Here is a 20,869-nt window from a genome sequence, read left to right on the forward strand (position 1 = left end):
GAGAGCACTCTAACAGCTTTTAACTTCTTGACCCATATCCACCAATTTTGCAGCTTTTGGCCTCAAAGATTCCCATTAACAATAACTTTATCTACACAAAACAAGGCAAACAAGCATGTGCACCTTGACACACAGCAGTAACCAAGAAAAGCTACTGCATCCTGGCCAAGAGAAGGGCCTGTATGTACCACCAACAGTCCCAACGTTGTCTCTGGGACTATGGAAAGGGCTGACAACAGACCCAACAAATGGGGACCACAGACTGAGATTCCAAACTAATGAGAAACAGTGGACTAAACCACCAGCAGTTCCCAACATGGAATCTGGGGACTGAACCAAGGGCTTTTCCTATCACATAGGGAATTGCAGTCTGAACTATCACAGTTTCCAACATGGACATTAGATCAGGAGCTCAACTCGAAAAGAGCAGAGCTCAGAGCTAAGAGGAACTTACCCATGGCCTTCAGAAATGGCAAGGAAGACAGAACACTCAAAGAGTTCACAGGTATCGTGTCTCTGCTTCTTGTTGTCCCCAAAGCCATCAGAAGTTTTCCTTCAGATCAGGACACAGCCATCAAATCTGTTAAAAAAACAAGCCTTAACTGAGTAAATTTAAAAATCTCGGGAACTTTATGCAACAATTCATGAATTGGCAGCATCCAATCCAGTAAACAGAAAGAAGCTCTGAAGAGCTATACAAAATGGAAGATGTTTATAGACAGAAGGTAGGACAAGGAAGTTAGAAGCAAAGAGTAGATTGTTTCAGGCAAGGTCACCTTCCTTTGGGGAATGGTGAAGTGGAGGATATCAGGCAGATTAACTTGCTATCTGTTGACCAGGCAATTCCAATCTGACTGGTTAAGATTATATTATTGAGAGGTGGAAACTACAATTAGGTTAAGTATTAAATCTCAGTTTGGTGATGTCGGCTTAGCACAAGTGAGTCTATTTTGGGTCTGTGGTCTCTTTTTTAACACAGTGAAATCTCAGGCAGCAACCAATTAATTGGCAAGGTACTAAAGGAAGTAAACTATTAAAATTCCTGAACTCACATAATTTAGGTAGCCTCATACTCTTCCTTGGAGGAACATGTGATGTCAAAGTTCTCTTTTCAAAAGATAAGGAAATATCTTATAATTGTGTGATCATGGGAAAAATATTACCTGAGATATCTCTTTTTAAATTTTTAAAATCAGGGAGGATTAGAGAAAAATGAGAACACATTAATGTGCCAGACCACTAGAATAATGGATTATCCCTGGGAAAATTTTAAGGGATAGCTTTAGTCATAAAACTGTTAATAAGTGTAAATGTTTAGAACTTGTTACCTATTTGGAAAAGAAGCAAATATAAACAGGCTCAAGAAGATCTATGATAAGATACTAGATAATTATACATCAGGTTAAGGGTAAAATAAGAAAACTTTGGAGGAATTTTGGATCTCAAAAATTAAGGCAGCCACATCTTTCCACAAAACATAGTCTGATGCTACTGCTAGAAACATGACTGGTGAGCATAGCGTGGGCCCAGTGCTGCAATTCTCATGCCCGTTTATGCCTATGAGTATGCAGATACTAGCAGTTCATATATATGTAGGAATTTACTTTTATGTGTATATTTAAGTCAGCATAAATATGTTGTTTGAAATGTGTGTGCAACCAGGTAACCAGAATGCTTTACTTGTAACCTATAAACTTCTAACACATTCTGTTCCTTTCTATTGCTTGATATAGCATTCTTTGTAAATGTCGATTGTTTCTTTTAGCTGTGAATCTTCATCTCCTCTTTGGAAGCCCACATAATGTTTTAATTAATAGGCATTATTTTTTTAGGGTAGTTTTATGAAACTTGAGCAGAAAGTACAGAGTTCCGGTATATCTTCTCACCCTTCCCACCTCCACACACACTTTTCTCCTATTATTAACATCTTGCATGAGTGTGGCATATTTGTTACAACTGATAAGCCAATATTGTTACATTATCATTAACTAAGATCCATAGTTTAAATTAGGGTTCATGTTTTTTATTGTGCATACCATAAATTTTGACAAATATATAATGACATGTATCCACCATTACAGTATCATGCAAAATAGTTTCAAAGCCCTAACTACCCCTAGGCCCACATGTTTTAATGGAAGAATTTGCCTCTCACAGCTGGCTATTGGTTCAGCACGAATGATGACATTGCACCCAAGCAGATAGCATGTTGAACCTTTATAAAGTAGTGAAGAAAAGCCAATAGAATTCAAAATATTGGAAAGGTCAATAACTATTCCACGTCTTGCTGGAACAAGTTGGAAAAGATGATGAATGAACCTAAGATCTTCGGATATCTCACTGTTAGAAATGAGAGATTTTTCCTGCTAAAGCTAAGCATGATACCAAGAATTGAATATATCATTTGATAGACTCCAAAGTTCTAAAACATGGTTAGCACCACTCAATGTATAATATAATGTTGCCAAGGGATAGCTATTGTTCAGAATCAGTCTCCTAAGAGATGAAGAAAAATTTTAAATGACCTATTTCAATATTATAGCAACATATACAGGAAAAGCTATCTGAAAAGACTAGAGTAAAATAAAAAGTGAATAGGCATGTTCCATATAGTAGGTGGCCATTAAAAAGTATGATTAGTAAATTTATTTTTACGAAAGATTTTACGTTAAAAATTCTTTGCAAAAGAATATGGGACCAATCGTTGCACTTCGTTGCGGTTAGTACCCAACAAAAGAATGCTAAGGAGTTGGAAGGAAACAGAATCACATCAGATTAAGCAAAAGAAGGAAAACTTCTTTCCCTGGGGAAAAACAGTCCTCCTAACTTGAGAGACTGGTACTATGATTCAATTCCATCGTTTTTTTGTTTATACCCCGAGGCTACTTAACATCACCAGAGAAAGCCACAAAATCATGCCGCTTGGACTCACTACAAATTATGATAGCTAGCATCAACCATACATCCTCCACTCTGCTCAGAAATCATTTTACTTTTTGTCTCCCTATCTTATAGTACATTACAGCTGTATTAAGCTCTTTCCAATCATTTCAAGACTCCATTCCTGGGATGGTGACATTGTCACTTTACTGAAAAGGTGGACATTATCCAATTGAAGGTTCCCCATAACCTCATCATCCATTTTACCTAGTCCCCATCCCAAAGAAACATGTTTACTCTTCCACCCCAGTGTCCTCTATCTTTGCCCATCTCTCCTTCTCTGAGATTTGTTCCATCTGCCATCACCCCTTTACTGTGTTTTCATTCTCTCCGTCCCCATGTACTTTTTTCATCCTATGCCTAGACATGTAATTGAGTTTCTTTAGCCCCTCAAAAAGATTCTGTTTTTTCACCTTTCAGCTTTCACTGTAGGTTATATATACCAGATCCTTAAAGAAGCCCATAAGTACTATTTCAGGCTAACTATATACTACGTATAACAAATTACATATTATATATAATATATAAACTTATTGTAGAAGTTTCCTGAAAATAGGCTGGAAATCCCTTTGCCAAACAGAAGAGGAGATGAAGAGAGAGAACTCTAAGGATGTTAAAATGATATAAAACCTCCCATTTTTACTAAGGTCAACTAAATTGAAATGGGTATGCCAATGATTTTCTGAGTTATCTCCGAGCATATAGATAATTCCCCCAGGCTATCTCCATGACCTTGAAATGCAAATCCCAGATCCAGTTCTGACCTCACACCTTATAGTGACAGTTTCTTGAAAGCCTGTTCCAGGTCTCCAGAATTAGTGTTTGAGACTCAGGAGAGATTATGTCTCGTACCTACCCACTAGTAAAATCAATATAGAAATCAACTATAGTAAAAGTAAGTTCTCCCATTCCAGATATACCTAAGCATCTTTCCGAGGCAAGTATATTGGCCTACCACATCCTACAGTAGAGACTCAGAGCTGAGATCACAGCCCAGAGGCTGATATAGAAGGTAACAAATTATATAAATGCTCTTGTCATACGTTGAATTTCTCTGCCACTTTGTATTACTTAGAGTAACCCACTGATTATGAGCCTTGCAATGCAGAAAGCCATAAATCAGAGTTATTCTCATCAGTGCCACAAAGTAAGGTCTCATCCCAGAAAGGAGGAAATTTGTCCCTACCATCTATACTGGATGCTCACAGCTAGCTTTATCGTCTTGGAAATTGAACCAAAAGCAGCAATAACAGTTTGCTATAAGCCACATGCATTATCTCATTTTTAGCTTACAGCCCTACAACATAATTTTTACCCCTACTTTATGGATGAGAAAGGGAAGTTCAGCAATAAAGTTGCATAACGAAGGTTCAAATGCAGTCACCTCATATTTGGGCATGCTAAAGCCCAAACGTTTTCAGCAACACATCACTGTTACCATACTATATAAAAATGAGAATGACTAATGAATATTGACTGCTTACTCCATACCAAACACTGAAACTTAATCTTCATAACAACCAAATTTTTATTTAAAATAACTTTAAAAAATAGCAGGTACTATTTTTATTTCCATTTATAGTTGCATAACGTGCTTGAAGTCTGTGTTAGAAGCAAAGCTGTCTGACACCAGAACCCATGCATCTAGCCACTGTTAAATACTTTGATGATCTACAGAATATACATCTTGGGAACATCTTGGGAAAGGTCATCTGTCTGACATGGTTTCTTAAGTATTCAGTACAAACACTGGAAAATGTAAAACCCAGCACAGCAAGTTTTTTTCCCCCCAAACCCAAGTATTCCCCTAGAAGACTCAGGATGGCCTAAAAGAGGTTTCATAATATGGACTCTGTCTTGCCTTACTCCTGAACAGGCTCCACCTCAGGCACTATTTCCTGCTTCATGAAGAAGCTCATTTGGTAAAGAGAGCTGTCAAATCACACCTGAACCTACTAACCCTCTTCCCCTTTAGGCCTTGGACTTCCCATTTCCCCTCACTAGAGCTAAATTCTATATTAGATTTGATTTCTCCCCAAACCCAACTTAAACCACACCTTCATGAGTGGGTCAACACAAATCGAAACTAAGCTCCTCCTCCACACCAGTGACACTTTGTTATGAAGCCTAGAATACTTCACCACTGAACCTGGTAGTAATTATTCAATACATATTGGTGAACAAATGTAAGGACTTCTTTAACTGCTTAAATATTCAGTTTACATCCTTCCCCAGGGTTGATAATTAAATGAAATAAGATGTATTGAAGTATTCCCAATTACCATTCAACATGATTCTAAAACTTACCTATTCTTTGTTTACTATCCCAAACTTCCATATTTCTATGGAATATTTCCTCTGTTCTTCCTGAGTCTCCTAACATGTCCCAGTTTAAACTTACGGTTTCAGAGTAGCGCTAGGGTCTCATAGACTCTAGAGAACTTCAGTACTGAGGGATGCACGGAATATAAAAACTTCCCGTCATTCTGATGGTGCCAATAGCCCTTGATCTCTCTGCTTCTGCCCATGCCTCAGTGGAAACTGGTGGGGTATGAACACATCTAATAGAGGGAGCCACTTTGGCAACTCATATTACAGGCAAAGTTGCTGCCAAAGTTCTCTGTACGTAACTACTCTGCAGTATCATCCCATACTACACCTGTCTAGGTTACTATTAAGAATCACCCAAGATCATGATGCCGGAATATAATCTAAGGCAACAGCCATAATTTTGCAGTGAGAAAAGTACTAAGAAAATCGAAGGACCACAACCACTATCTTCACATTATGGTGCCTGGCAGATATTAAAGAGGTTTAGTTCATGAAGTAAGTTTTTGGAGAACATAAGGATGTTCCAAAAATATTACAGCTGATTATAATGAATAAAAATAGTGCTATGAGCCACTCGTTCCTTATTGCCAATGCAATAAAACACCAATATATATATATATATATATATATATATATATATATATATATATATATATAAAATATATATGTGTGTGTGTGTGTGTGTGTGTGTGTGTGTGTTGAAGTTAGCTTAGGCAGCCACACTTTGAGGTATACTAATAGACCTGAAAGTCGGTCAAAAATATGCTTTAAATATTTTATAACTCTGAATTCAAAAGGCTACTGGGGGGAATATTTGTTTATTTAAATACCATACTCAATATATATGTTTACTATGTGCCATGTAAATTCTAAAAGCTTTACAAAGGTTAACTTATTTAATCCTCATAACAACCTTTTAAGATATGTAATAATATTATCTCCACTTAACAGATGCAGAAAACTGAGGCAGAGAAGTTCAATAACTCGCTCAAAGTCATAGAGCTAGTAAATGTTAGAGCAAGCTTTCAGACACTGGCTCGTAGGCTCAGAATCTGAACCTTCTCCCACTGCACTATGCACTCCCTTCATTATTCATGCTTCTGCTGGTATAAAATGACAAATGCTTGAAGTCTCTGAGGACACAAAAAAAGAAAAAAATATCATTTTTTCAGTCACCAAGTGTCTATTCTACAATTATAAAGTGACAGGCACTATACTAGACATTGACGATATCATGGAGAGCAAGATATATAAAGTCTTTAACTTTAAGGATCTTATCTTCTAGTGGGAAATAAAGCCACTTGAGACAAATATAGACAAATTTTGTGAAAGGGGTAGAATGGGAAGGACATGTCACCCAGACTAAAACTAGTATGAGGCTTCCTGGAGAAATTCCAATATAAGAGGAAATCCAAAAATTGAGTAAAAACTATTTGGGTAAACAAGGAGCAAGAAAGAGCAAAGATGGTAAGGAAAGGGGAAGAGGAGTTAGCGTGTTCCAAGAGATGAAGGAGGCTTTTTTTTTTAAACAAAGAAATTCATTGTGGTTGGGGTATTCATGTGTGGTGGGGTATGGAGGGAAATAAGGCTGACTAGCCATGAAGGAAAAAAACAGTACAGTGCGTTTTGGGCCTTCTAAAGGAATACCAATATTTTTTAGCCTGAGAGCAATGGGGTGTCTTTAAATTTGTTAAATCAAGTGAATAACATAATCTGATTTCCATTTTAGAAAGATACTTTGGATGCGATGAACAGATACAATTTACAACAACTCTGAAAACTAGGAGCAATGGCCTGACCATTAATGCGGAGGCCAATGAAACTTGACTAAGAAGCACAAACATAGGCCAAACCATGCTGGGCCACTGTGAGAGAGCTTAGGAAGGTGTCTATCTCATCCCACTGCCCATCCCTGGTTGCAAAGGGGAATGATGGTGCAGATGGACTTCAACTGCATGCCCGCCATCTTTTGTAGCAGCCGGAGTGTTGTTTTCCCCCTTCCCTGACCGTCATCAGTACCTCTCCATTTATACCCACACATTCCATACAGCTATCAGGAAGCAAATGGCAATAAGAGGGGACCAAGGAGGTGCCACATTATACCTTGGGAAGTTAACCCGCCATTAGTAAAAGACGGATGTGACTGAGACAAGGCAATCACCAAAAATAGGTTCTTCAGTATCTTTTAGTTTTTCAGCAAGTCAGAAGATTAGATAGCATAAGACACCTCTTGGTCCAGCCAAGTCATATATGTGTGTGTGTATATATATATATATATATATATATATCCATCCCACTTTTAAATATGTGCATAACATTTTAATCTATGGTTGTAATATATCAAAGTGTGATTTGCCTGGACTAAGAAGTATACATAAATAAATAGACAAAGAGAGAGATTCTGATGTGAGATAGCTCTATATACTGATATATAGGTATCATATATGTATACTGATATATAGATATACTATGTGTAAAGAAATTCAACATATATATTTGCAGTACAGTACATTGAACATGATCGGAGGGAGAAGTATTAGTGATACAGGAAAATCTTTCTAAAGCAGTGTTAAACCAAAACAAACAAACAAAAGGCAGATACTCCATTATGTAAAAATACAGAAATAATTCTGTACAAAAATTACATATATTAAGCAAATGTTACGAGCGTCTGCCTTGCGTAAGGCACTGCTCGAGTGCTAGCAATCTAACAGCGAACAAAACAGAAAGCATAAGGATTTATAACCTCTGAGAGCACACATTCTATTAGAAGAAGACAAACAAGAAACATAATAAATAATTAAATTATTTACTATGTTAGATTATGATAAATACTACGGGGAAAAAAACAGAGTAACAGGAAACAGAGTTTGGGAGGTACAACAGAAAAGGGGTGCTTAAGGTAGGCCTTACTGAGAAACTGACCATTCAGGAGGCTGGTGGATCTAACTGCTCTATTTCAATCATCAGTAAAATGTTGACGGTGGTTCATTCTTTCTTTCTTTTTTAATGGGTAATTTATAAGTGATTGGTTTTTTTTTAATGCTTTTCTTTATTTTCCACAAAGAAGATATACTATATTTACAATTGGGAAAAAAAATGTAAAAAAAAAAAATCTATAGGGTTGACTATAAAATTAGAAATTCTATGCGAGGTCCAAATGGTTTGCTGGGCAAATTTTGGCAACATTTGAGAGAAAAAAATGTCATACCAACTGTATACAAATTTTCAGGAAAATGGAAAAAGAGAAAATTCTTCCCAACTAATTTTATAAAACCAATAAATATTGATTCCAAACTAGGAAAAGAATTTTTTTAATTATAGGCCCATTCATTCATTAACACATGTAGAAACTCTAACTAAAATATTAGCAAATTAAAACAGAGTATATAAAATGATAATATAACAGGACCAAGTTCAGTAAATCCCAGGCATCCAAAGATGATTAGATCTCTAAAAATCTAGAAATATAATTCACCACATTAACAGATTAAAGGGAAAAAAACATTTGATTTTCACAATTAATGCAAAGTTATCATTTGATAAAATCAAGATAACATAGGAATACAAAAAAATCTGAGTAAAGTAGAAACAGAAAGGATAGCTTTAGCCTGATAAGGGTATCAATAAAAAACCTACAAAACCTACAATAATGGGTAATCATCCTCAAGAAGGAAAGTTAAAGGGGTGCCTGGGTGGCTCAATTGGTTAAGCATCTGACTCTTGATTTTGGCTCAGGTCATGATCTCACAGTAGTGAGATCGATTCCCACTTCAGGGCCTGTGCTGGGCGTGGAGTCTGCTTTAAATTCTCTCTCTCTCTCCCTCTGCCCCTCTCATGTTCTCACTCATGCTCTCTCTCTTTCTCTCTCTCTCTCTCAACAACAAAAAAGGAAAAGTTAAAAGAATGTGTGTTAATGTCAGAAACAAGACAAAAATGCCCTCCATCTCCACTTCTACACAATATTGTACTGAAGGTCTCAGCCAGCACAATAAGAAAACAACAAGAAAGTAAAGGCATAAAAATCTTAAAGGAGATAACACATATTTTTATTATTTATATGACAGCATTATCTATATGAAAATCCCCAAAAATCTTATGTACAAATTGATTATTTAAAATATGGGATAGTTTAAAAAGATGGCTGGATATAAAATCAAAATATAGAAGTCAACTGCATTTCCATATACCAGCAATATACAGTCAGAAAACATAAATTAAAAGACATTGTTCTTTCTCGTCCACCTAGGACACTATGAGAAGGCAGCAGTTCTCAAGCCAGGAAGAGAGTTCTCACCAGAATTTGACCCTACTGGCTCCCTGATCTCAGACTTCTAGCCTCCAGAACTCAGGAGTCAAATGATTTACTTGCAACAACCAGGTTCTTGTCACCCAGGGCTTGTGGAAACCCACCTTCATTCCCACCCAACATGACAGTCTTGGGGATTCCAGAGCAGGGGCTGCAAAGCTGAAGGAAAATTCTGGGAGTCCCTATCTCAGAGAATGCAGAAAGTTCCATCTCTTTTCAAGAAGTTGCATTCATCACCTGTGATTCATGCTAAGCTTAAAATAATGGACCTCTAGGCTTTGTAATAACAACTTAACAGTGTGCAAATATGTTCCAAACATCCTCAGAAACACCTCAGAATAATCCTACGAGGATGGCATTATCTCCCCTTCACAAAAGAGGAAATTCTGCCTCAAAGAGGTTAAATAATTCATCTTAAACCCCATAGCCTATAAGCAATACAATCAGAATCAGAATCCAGATCTCCTGAATCCAAATCACACATTCATAACTGAAAAACTAAATGGGAGACTTAGCCCCAAGAAATAGCTTCTACATGACCCCAGGAGAGATCCAAAATGTTCTGCAGTACAGCACCTATACCACTGTTCTTAAATTTCCTGGGATTCTGGACTCCAGGAAGACAAAAGAAGCAGCCAGACTGCCTGGATGTCACTCTTTTTCCTAACACAGAAAATAAGGCCACTGGTTCATTTTCATGCAAGCAAACAGCTGGTAGAGGTGTTCCTCTTCTGGCTACATTTTTTTTTAAACCAACTCTGTGACTGATTGATTGATTAATTTTGAGAGAGAATGGGGGAGGGGCAGAGGAAGAGCAAGAGAAAGAATCCTAAACAGGCTCCACACCCAGCGCAGAGTCTCAACCCAGGGCTCCATCTCATGCCTCTGAGATCATGACTTGAGCTGAAATCAAGAGTCGGACACTTAAACCGAGCCACCCAGGCGCCCCTGGCTACATTTCTTAACATAAAATACAGCAACTGGTTACCCTTATACATAGGAAAATGATGATATTTGTATAATTATTTTGCAATTAGCCACCATACTGTCTTAACTATCTCTAATAATTTTTCAGTTTGTCTACCTTAAAAACCTAAGATAACCATTGTATCCATTTCTAAACATGAATTTTGCGACCTCCTGTTGGACTTTTATTCCTAGCCTAATCATTGGCCTGAATTTCAAAAGTAATAATGATGAGAGGACGTGCTGGTCTTACAACTGACTTAAAGGAACTGTCGGGGCACCTGGGTGGCTCGGTCGGTTAAGCATCCGACTTCGGCTCAGGTCATGATCTCACGGGTCATGGGTTTGAGCCCACATTGGGCTCTGTGCTGACAGCGTGGAGCCTGGAGCCTGCTTCGGATTCTGTGTCTCCCTCTCTCTCTGCCCCTCCCCTGCTCATGCTGTCTCTCTCCGTCTCTCAAAAAAATAAATAAATGTAAAAAAAAATTTTTTTTAAAGGAACTGTCTCTTAAAGCAGTGTTTTCTAGACATTATTTGGCCCCAAAATTCTTTTTTGCACAATATCAAATAGGTTCCTGTGTTCCTCAAACATACTCTGGGAAATGCTGCTTCACTATTAGGGATGAAGTCACTACTGACTGAAGATCTTTATCACAAGGAGATCTGTGGCTATCCTTTAGTCTCTATGTTTTTAAGAGTAATGGATTTTGAACTTTATCAAATGCTTATCTGGCATCTACCAAAAGCATCAAAGTCTAAAAATAAGAAAAAAGAAGAGTACACCATTACAACAACATCAAATAATACCAAGTACATATAAATGAGTTGTACATAAGATGTTAAAGAACGTCTGTTCAACCAAAGGTACCTTAAGGAAAGAGACAAGACAGTGACAACTGAGAGATTTGCAACCTGTATAATCACCAAATAATTAGCATCAAAAATATATAAAGAAATTTTGCACATCAGTAAGAAGGGAACACTTCATAGAAAATGGGCAAAAGACATAAGCAGACATTTCACAAAAGAGAAAACACATATAGCCAATAAAGAAATGTTCAATCTTACTGGTTATTAGGGAAAGACACATCAAAACCATAACAACATATCATTTCACATCCAAGCAATTCCAAAAACTAAGAAATCTAACATTACCAGCTGTTGACAGGGTATAGCACATTGACATTGACATTGCTTGTGGAATTACAAATTGACATAATTACTTCCAGAACAGTTAAACATTGCCTTGTAATATTAAGCAAGACATGGCCCCAAACCTAGTAATTCTACTTTTGCACATGTACATGAGAGACACATATAAGAATGTTCACTATAAGAGCGATAAGTAGAAACTACACAAATGTTTATCCACAAGAAAATGTATGAAAAAAGACCATAGTAGATTCACAAAATGTAATATGATACAAAAGTCAGAACAAATAAGCTCTAGTTAAAGCAACAAAAATGAATCTTAGCAATACATAATTGACTGAAAAATGAAAGTACAAAGTTACATGAAGGATAAGCATAATACTTCATTATAAAGTAAAAACAGCTAAAATTGCGTGTTTTTAGGGATACAGATGTAAAATAAAATTATATTTTAAAATAGGCAAGAGCGCAAATGATAAACACAGGATTTCGAATAGTAATTGTGTCCAAGAAGAGAAGCAGGAGGAGGGAGGATCACACATGTAACTCATGCCAGTGTGTTCGATGATAGAGTAAATACTGTGTTTACTGTATTAATTTACATTTTTAAAAATTACATATTAGTTAAAAATATAACACCAGCTATAGGATCAATGATTAGAGCCAAGGTTATGATTAAACCTATTTGTTTGCATGTTTTTTGGTGTGATTGTTTGTTTAAATTAAACCTCTTTAGAATTATCTAGGGGAGCAAGTCTGACCATTAGTTTGGAGATAAGGTGTTTGGGGGGGCAGTTATGAAGTTGACTATGTATCTAACAGTTGTCACAACAAAAGATAACTACCATTTGTTAGTTTACTGGAGTTCACAAAGATATTTCACCAATCACTAATCCATTGACTTATACTGCTACAAACTTACTACACAAAATCATACAACTATATGACCTTTATACCTTGAAACTTATATACTAAAACATATATTCTGTATAGCCTAAATTGCCAATCTTGTTTTGTTTTTTAGAGCTCTGCTGCAGTTACAGCCTCAGCACCATGTTCCCCAGGCTTTGACTACAAAAGGATCATCTGGTGAAGAGAAGCACAGTATCTCAGCCTCTCTCAGTCTTATGGGAGATTTCAAAGGTGTTGTTGTCTTTGGCTCAGTCAGGTCTGATAAGATAATAAGGTTCACATTTATATAGCACATATCAGCTTTCAGCAACTGTATCATCTCGTTTGCTTCTCAAAACAATTCTGTGAGGAGATCAACCTACTATTATTGTTATTATTCTCATGTTATAGAGAAGGAAACTCAGACTAAAATTAGGTATGTGACTTGCCCAAATTCACACATCCTATAAGTAATAGAGCTAAGAGCCAGACCCAAGTATTCAGATTCCAGGTCTTTACTTCTACTGTAATGCCCGTATTTCAGAAACTTTCACCACTCTCTTTCCTGAGAAAAGGGAAAGATTAAAAAAAAAAGAAGAAGAAGAAGCCATATGAGTTTTGGAGAAATACCACTTGGCAGGACCATCGGCTGGAGTGATGACATTGAGTTTATGACAATAGCATTGTCTCAGCGGCGTGGAGGAACCCTGTATCTCAGTATAGGAGATGTTCAACCAGCACTAGGAGGAAGTGTCTCATCCTTCTACACAGAACAATAACGACATGCATTTGACAAGCAGTGGGGACCTTGTTAACATGTTACAATGCCAAGACTTCACAACTTGCCTGCCAATCTGAACCTCTGAAATCTCTGAAAGTAATTGGATAGTGCCTACCCCTCCCATGGTTATGAGCACTCTGGGCTCTATAGGAGTGTCTACAATAGATTGGCTATATTGGGAAAGGGTAAAAAAAAAAAAAAAGGCATCGTCCCCTTATTAAACACCTGCCATGTGTTTTATTCATGTGGCACTCATGATAAGGAAATGTAGGTTCAGGGAGATGAATATCTTGCCTAAGTGCATTCTTCTGGCAAGTGGCACACCCAGAATTCAAAGCGAAGCCTTTCAGACTCCCAAGTCCATGATTTTTCTACTATAGCTGTCTCCCAAACTCATGGAGTAACAATTTGATCACTAACTCTGGAAACTCCCTTGAGGCCCTTCTCTATAGATTCATTATAAACCCAGAGATCAGGCATATGAGTCAAAAAAATGGCAATTGATTATCAGCTACTTTGTGTATTTTATTTCTAATCCCTTCAACAACCTTCGGTATCAGGTGTTATAACCTACCCATTCCATTTTTTGTTGTGAAGAAACCAAGGGCCAGAGGCAGAATGCGGTATGTTTCACTACACCACACCTCTGAGTTTCAACATGCTGACCTCTCATCCCCCATAATTTATTTGAATGGCTCTTTCTTCCTTTGCACTTGCCCATTTGTCATATCAACAGCAAACTAAAAGGAATAAATTTGTCATTTTAAAATACAGTATTCTTCATAGATTCCATGTTTAGTTCAGCTGGCTCTTTAGCTTTTCATTAATAAAATGTTTTACTTTTGAAGTGTACTTTCAGCTAATTTTATAAAAGCAAAGATTTTACTTTTATGAAATGAAAATAAGCTAATATGTTTTTAAGACCATGTTTTTGACAATTACAAACCAAAGGAGAGATCCTAACTCTTACTAGAAAAATGTAACAGCTGAAGGTATCAATAGTTCAGACAATAAAGGGTTGGATTCCCCAAAGGAAAAAATATATATAATTAGGTATTCTCTTTTGTATGTGTTCCTGCTGTAACAAATTACTTCTTCGGATTACTACCAAAAACCTACATAATTAAATAAGTGTAGTAGTTTCTTACTGATCTATGTAGCTTTGTAAATTATGTTCAGGTTGATTTTTGCTTTGCTTTGTTTTATTGGGATTAGGTGGAAGTGGTTTATTGCAAGCAAGCTACAAATTCTGAATTAAGAAGGAATGGATAAAAAAAAAATACTGATATTATGCCCAAACCTTTTCATACAGGAAGAAGTTTTTAATAATTTTGAGTACTCTAAAACTGGAAGAGCCTTAATAAGTACATTCAATCTTCAAAATACATTCAGATACAGGATAGATGGTCACTTGGATATTCTAAAGGGTGTTTAAGCATCTGATGGAGAAGAAAAATCTCTTTCCAAATCCAACAATCCATGAAATACTGTGAAATAAGTAAAATTTCAATTTGTAAAGATTTGCATCCTATAATTTTACTAACATTATTAATTGTCTATCTTTAGACAAACAGTTTGTTTGATTTAAAATAACCATACTGAGGACCTCACAGCTGTGGCTGCATATGGGACCAAGACAGGATTTAAAGTAGCTGAGAATTATAGGCTTATTATATCTCAAGAGGATCAATTCGATCCTAGGTTGCATATACGTACAGCCATCCTGTAAAGCATCATATTTAGGAAACATGGAACTTTTCTGGAATATTGCCCCAAACCCTCTTTTTATTTATTTATTTATTTATTTATTTGTGTGTGTGTGTGTGTGTGTGTGTGTGTGTGTGTGTGTTGTCAACATATTCACTCTTGCCAGCATTAGAGACAATTTAGCAGCAGGTTCAATACTGCAGCATTTCTGACAGTAAAAGTTGGTCAATACTGGAAGAGAGACTAGGAAAGGTGATGGAATCTTCTAATTTAGAAAGGTCATCTATGTATAGTATGGGGTGGCCTAAAGTGAGAGAAGTGGCCTGAGTGACTTTCCAAGACCCCCTCCAGTCCTATGTCCCTGTGATGCTGTCTCTGCTTTTAACTGGCAGGAGAAGCTTATGGTAGAGAGACCTGTATTCATGCATTTGCTCATTCTTTTCTAAAAAGGCAATGGACTTTATGTGAAAGGAAAGAAAAGACAAAAAGAAGAGAGAAAAAGAAAAAGGAAGAAGAGAGTGAGAGGCAAAATAAGAAGAGAGAGAGAAGAGATATAAGTATATGATCAAATGGACAAAGATTTTTGATTCCTGAATATCAGAGCAGCACGAGAAGTCTGCACTCCCCTGATCCTGCTTAATTTGTGCCTGAGTATATACTTATGTGAGCCCTGTTGAGATGTCAAGGTCTGCTACTCAGCATACATGGCACACTAAAAGATATTTGGCGTGAAGACGATGAATTTTCAAACTAGTTCAAGAGTAATTGAAAATGGAATTCTGAGAAAAGCTAACGTGTATCCTTATCTCCACATAAACACATCAATACTCATTTTAAGCCTGCCAGCTATCTATCTGCTAGGAAACACTCAATACTGCTCCTTGTACACTCAGCAGATCATTGAGTTTTCTCTCAAAAACTAATAGTACAATCATTTGCAACAAGAAATTCTTCTTTGTCTGATGAAATAGTACCATCCCCGAGCTGCTGCCTTATATTTCAAGAGACACGGGAGTTTGGTCTATGAATTTCAGACCCATAAGCAGAGCTCAGGACCATAATATCACAGATCCCTGAAGCTGCAAGGAACCTTAGAGATCACCCAGTCAAACCTCACGATTTTGTAGGTAAAACAGCTAAGCTCTTAAAGCCATGTTAATACCCAAGTTGCCTGTTAATTTTATTTTCAAAATCAGATGTTCTCATTTTTCTTAACAAGTGAGTCTCCACAATTCTAAGGGGAAAAATCCCCTTGGGATACCCACATATCTCTAGTTTTAGCCTGATTTTTTTAATCAAAAATATGTTTATACATTCTACAGTTAGAGCATGCTGCCTGCTGTTATTCCGGTCCTACTTAGAGCAAAGGTTAATGATTTAGGAGGCAAAATATAACAATTCCACTGCAAATAGCTAAGGCTATGTCACCACAAAGAAGTGGTTGGCAAGACACATATGCACTCCCGTTGGAAATTATAATTTTCTATTTTACAGATGAGAAAACTGAGCCACAAAGTCAAATGACCAAAAAACACAAAAAGTGGTAGATCTGGGAACTTGAACTTGCTAAATGTAAACAGATTCCTAGAGGGATCAGGCAGCAATAAGGTCAAGCACAAGTTGCTGTTATGCTTTTATGACCTTCTACAACTGGCAGGTTGAAAGCAGGGAATGCAGGTAGTTGGGTTGCAGTCAATCCCAGAATTGACACACCAGATCCACAGTAAGATGAAGATAAGGCAAGATCATTGCACTCTCAAAATGCCAAGGTTTAGTCACTGATCGTGGGACTCAGAGGAGGTAGGGATTCAAAACAATTCCAAAGTGAAATGATAGCCCTGGGGGAAAGGAGCTTTAAATAACAAACAAGTAAATATTGGGTTATTTGTTTGGTGTGAGGAAATGTTCAAGTTACAATTTATAAAGATTGATGAGAAAAGGAAATATTGAAAATGTTACTGATGTAATTATTCTTATAACTGACCTTAACATATTAGAAGTAAACCCCTCTAGGTGGGATAAGATCCCATGGGAATAATCATACTGATAAAGTGAAGGTGAAGAAATGACGAAGTTAAGAAAAAAATCAAGTATTCAATAATTAAGTAAAGTTTTTGAAGGACGTTCATAGGAGGTAAAGTAGAAAGGCAAACAATAAACTGAAATTTATTTGAGATGAATGAGAGTCATAGGAATTGGTCAGTGAGTAACACTGAGGATAGAAAGAAGAGAATAAAATGCATAAAAGGTGTTCAAAATATAGTAAAAGGTTATTTATATACAAATTATGTGACAAAGCAACATCTCTTCCTATTTCAATAAGTAAGTAAAAAGGGAATATGATGGTATCAGGCAAATTTTGATTAAGATTAGATTTTGATTACAGCCTGGTGAGAGGGATGGGGTGCACTCAGAGGAATTACAGTCTATTTCACGACTTCAGTTCTACAACATAATTGGACCAGGCTCTAAGAGCACAGTAGATGCAGCTTCCATTACACTTTTGCATCATCTTCTTCCTTCCTTCATATTAAATATTTCTTAAAAACACTGTACTAGGTGCATGGTATGCCATGGCAATCAAAACAGATATAGTTCTATTTCCCAGCAGCCTAAAGTCTTCACTGTAAAATGTAAAGGTCTGGATGATATTTTATAGCATCAAATTTAAGGATAAACTAATCAGTGTCTCATTTATAAATTAGGAAACTAAAGTACAAATAATTAGCACCAGAGCCACAGCTAGAAGCCAGGTTTCTGGGTTACTAGTCCAGAGCTTTTAGATTAAATTATGTCAAATCACTCTAGTACTGCACCAACCTTAGAAGACATGCTAACAACAACAACAACAACAACAACAACAACAACAACAACAACAAAGGTGTTGTTTTCATAATTCTAAGACACCTTCTTTACATTTATTGCTTTACAATCTCTTCCACGCTCTGCTTTTCCCTATATGCCACTTCATTTGGAAAAGGCAAAGAGTGGACTGATTGGAGATTTCCATATTCTCTTCTTCAATTGTTTTCCTACAGTGCAAAATGATCACTCAGTAGATGGTAAAAATAGAAAGTAGGTAAAACAAGTTAAGAATCGGACAAATTCTGGGCATTCTTTTTATTCCTCCATAGTGCCTAACATAGTGTCCTTTGAAGAGCAGTAAATCAATAAGAATTAATGATATTTTAAAGTCACTAGTATCCTTTCAGTAATATGTTCATCTGTAAATTAAAATATTAAATGCTAAAAATTTAGTTCATGAAAAATTATAGTAATCAATTTTTAACTTTTACATTAAAGAATTGTTTTTGTGACTTTTAGGTTTCATAAATATTTAAGGCCCATATGGTGCATATGCAGTATGTGTTTCTGAATCACCACTATTGGAATTAATATATCAGCATAGCACATGCTGACATTTCCACAGTTTTGGGTACACACTGTGCCTGACTTTTCCCACCACAGGGCAGCTGTTAAGAAGCAATGGTAAACCACCTATACATGTTATACACTGGATCTCAAGACCAGGGAAAATAATTTGAAGGCTAGAAACTGATCTCTGGAAGAAGAGACTGTCTCATTTAAGTTCCTTGCAATGGGAGACAGAATAGAAGCACATACAAAACACGGTCTTTTAATGATGAGAGGCGGACCTGGCTGAGGCCAGATCACTGCAAATGCCATCAGCTAAATGCCAGGACAGCACAGCATTCCTACAGGGACCCAAACAGAAGATGGCTAACGAAGCCCAAATGCAGGGAGAGTTGTGCAGGGTCTGCCTCCTACACACACGCCACCCCTTATATAGAGTCACATGGTCACACACACCATGTTTGACTCTCTCATCTGCACAGACATACAGAATTCTCTCCAACAGCCACTGCAGAAGCTAGAACTCCAGTGGTCTCCCTCTATGCTTTATCTGCAGACATAGACACCTACAACAAAACACACTTCCACAACAAAGAAACTCATCATTTTATCAGCTTAACCATCACAGAAGCTAGGCAACTGCTTACATTGGATCATTTTAATGATAATTGAAAGAGAAGGATATGGTTGAGTCTACAGTTTGAGTGCCTCTTCCTGGTTGATTGAACAGATTATAGTTCTATCCCTAGAATCTTTCTGTGAAAGAACAAGAGTACAGAAACCTCCTTCTTGTTCTTGGCAGTTAATTTCATTCTCTGCCTGGAGAAAATCTCATCCTTCAAGATCTCTCAAATATACCCTGTTCAATGAAGTTTTCCTTAAAGCCACTGAGGAAGAATTAATTTTTCTGTAACTGTGCTTGTAAACAGTACCTTGCTCATGACACTAAAACACTTAGGAGTTTACATAATAGTTTCTGTGTGTTTTTATTCAGTTAGTCATGACTCTTCCTGCACTTCCGAAGTGCCTTCTATTTATATGTAGATATTATATAACCCACTCTACTGTCTGATTTATCCACTTACACATCTGTCTCTTTCTCTCCCTTCTCCATCTCGCCTCACAGGGTAATCTTCTTGAAACCAGGACAGAGATTGCAGCCAATTTATCTTGGAGTCTGCCATTTGGTCAGCAAACCTTCCAAGAGACTAAATGTCATCATTGCAAGGCCAGTAGATGGGGCCCCAGCCTCTGTCTCCCACCTGACTTCTGCTAACCAGTCCTAGATCAAACTTCAGTTATCTATTGCCCCATGGTTTTTGGAGGAAAATGCCTCTTGTTTCTGGTATGGAGCAGAATCTATAAACACTCTGTAAGCATCATCCTTCATATCTCCTTCTTAAACATCATGATTGGCATATGTTTTCTGACTTAGGGTCACACTCTCCCGATCAAAGCTTTCAGTGCTCTTTGTTGCTTCTCCATCTTGTGTCCTTTGACTGTTCCACTAGGGTCTATTTCCAAGCCTGTCTGGGGGCTCTGTCCTCCAGGATACACAAGTTTTTGCTTCCTGTCCTTCTCTGTCTCCTAAATTAACCATAGGACTTAAGGGATCTATGGTTCACTCTCACTTCTTTCCTTCCAACTCCTTTTTTATTATTGTTACAAACTTCTGCTCAAAGAGTCAATGAGCATTTCACAACTTTATCCCACTTTATTCTTTCTAGAGCACCTGCCCTCACTTCCAAGAGAACTTTCTCCTCCCTTCACAATAGGCTCATTCACGGATTTATAATGTAAATTTGCATGTCAGAGAAAAAAAATAAATCTCTGCTTCCTTTAAGCATTTTAAAATACTTTAGATCCTACACTGACAAATCTACCACTCTTCCAAGATCCTTGTCATGGTAGGTGCAGGGACTTTTGTGTCATGGAAATCCAAGTGGACCCCAGCTTTGCAATCTTGGTTGAGTTATTTACTCTTGCTGCACCTTCATTTACTCCTCAGTAAATTGTGAGTAAAAACACCCAACTATCATGTTGTGCTGAAGGTTCAAGATTATATGACATCTGGTAGGCATTCAATAAATGGTAACTATTCAGAGTAAGGAAAAAGAAAGCAATTCACTACTTATTGGATGGGATACTCAACTTGTGTCCATAGGAAGTCCAACTGAGGAAAAATATGACGTTTAACATCAGTTTCATCATAGTGACTTCCAAATCCAATACCCTGGGTGTTATTTGTCTAAATGTTATCTACTTTCTTTTTCATTTTTATAAAAAACATCTGCATATGAAGAGACAATGTGGACAATGTTATTAAAGACCAGGAAGTCTACGACAAACTATTTACTGGAACATTCCACGTTTCCCATCCCTGAGCATTGCTGTGTCTCTGTAAATAGTGGTGCTGC

At 37.0% G+C, this 20,869-nt stretch overlaps 1 protein-coding gene across 1 annotated transcript in view; it reads right to left on the bottom strand.

The window, feature by feature from the left end:
• LOC128775274 (translation initiation factor IF-2-like) overlaps window positions 1–20,869 on the bottom strand; it is a 519,737-nt gene that overhangs the window by 483,717 nt on the left and 15,151 nt on the right. Inside the window, exon 4 of the mRNA XM_053896151.1 lies at window positions 455–580. Within this exon, the coding sequence (XP_053752126.1) occupies window positions 556–580 (25 nt within the window). The 3' untranslated portion in view covers window positions 455–555. The remainder of the gene's footprint in view (window positions 1–454; window positions 581–20,869) is intronic.

This window comes from Panthera pardus, unplaced genomic scaffold, assembly GCF_024362965.1.
Source record: "Panthera pardus isolate Hobbes unplaced genomic scaffold, ASM2436296v1 HiC_scaffold_7, whole genome shotgun sequence".
NCBI classification, from domain to species: domain Eukaryota; kingdom Metazoa; phylum Chordata; class Mammalia; order Carnivora; family Felidae; genus Panthera; species Panthera pardus.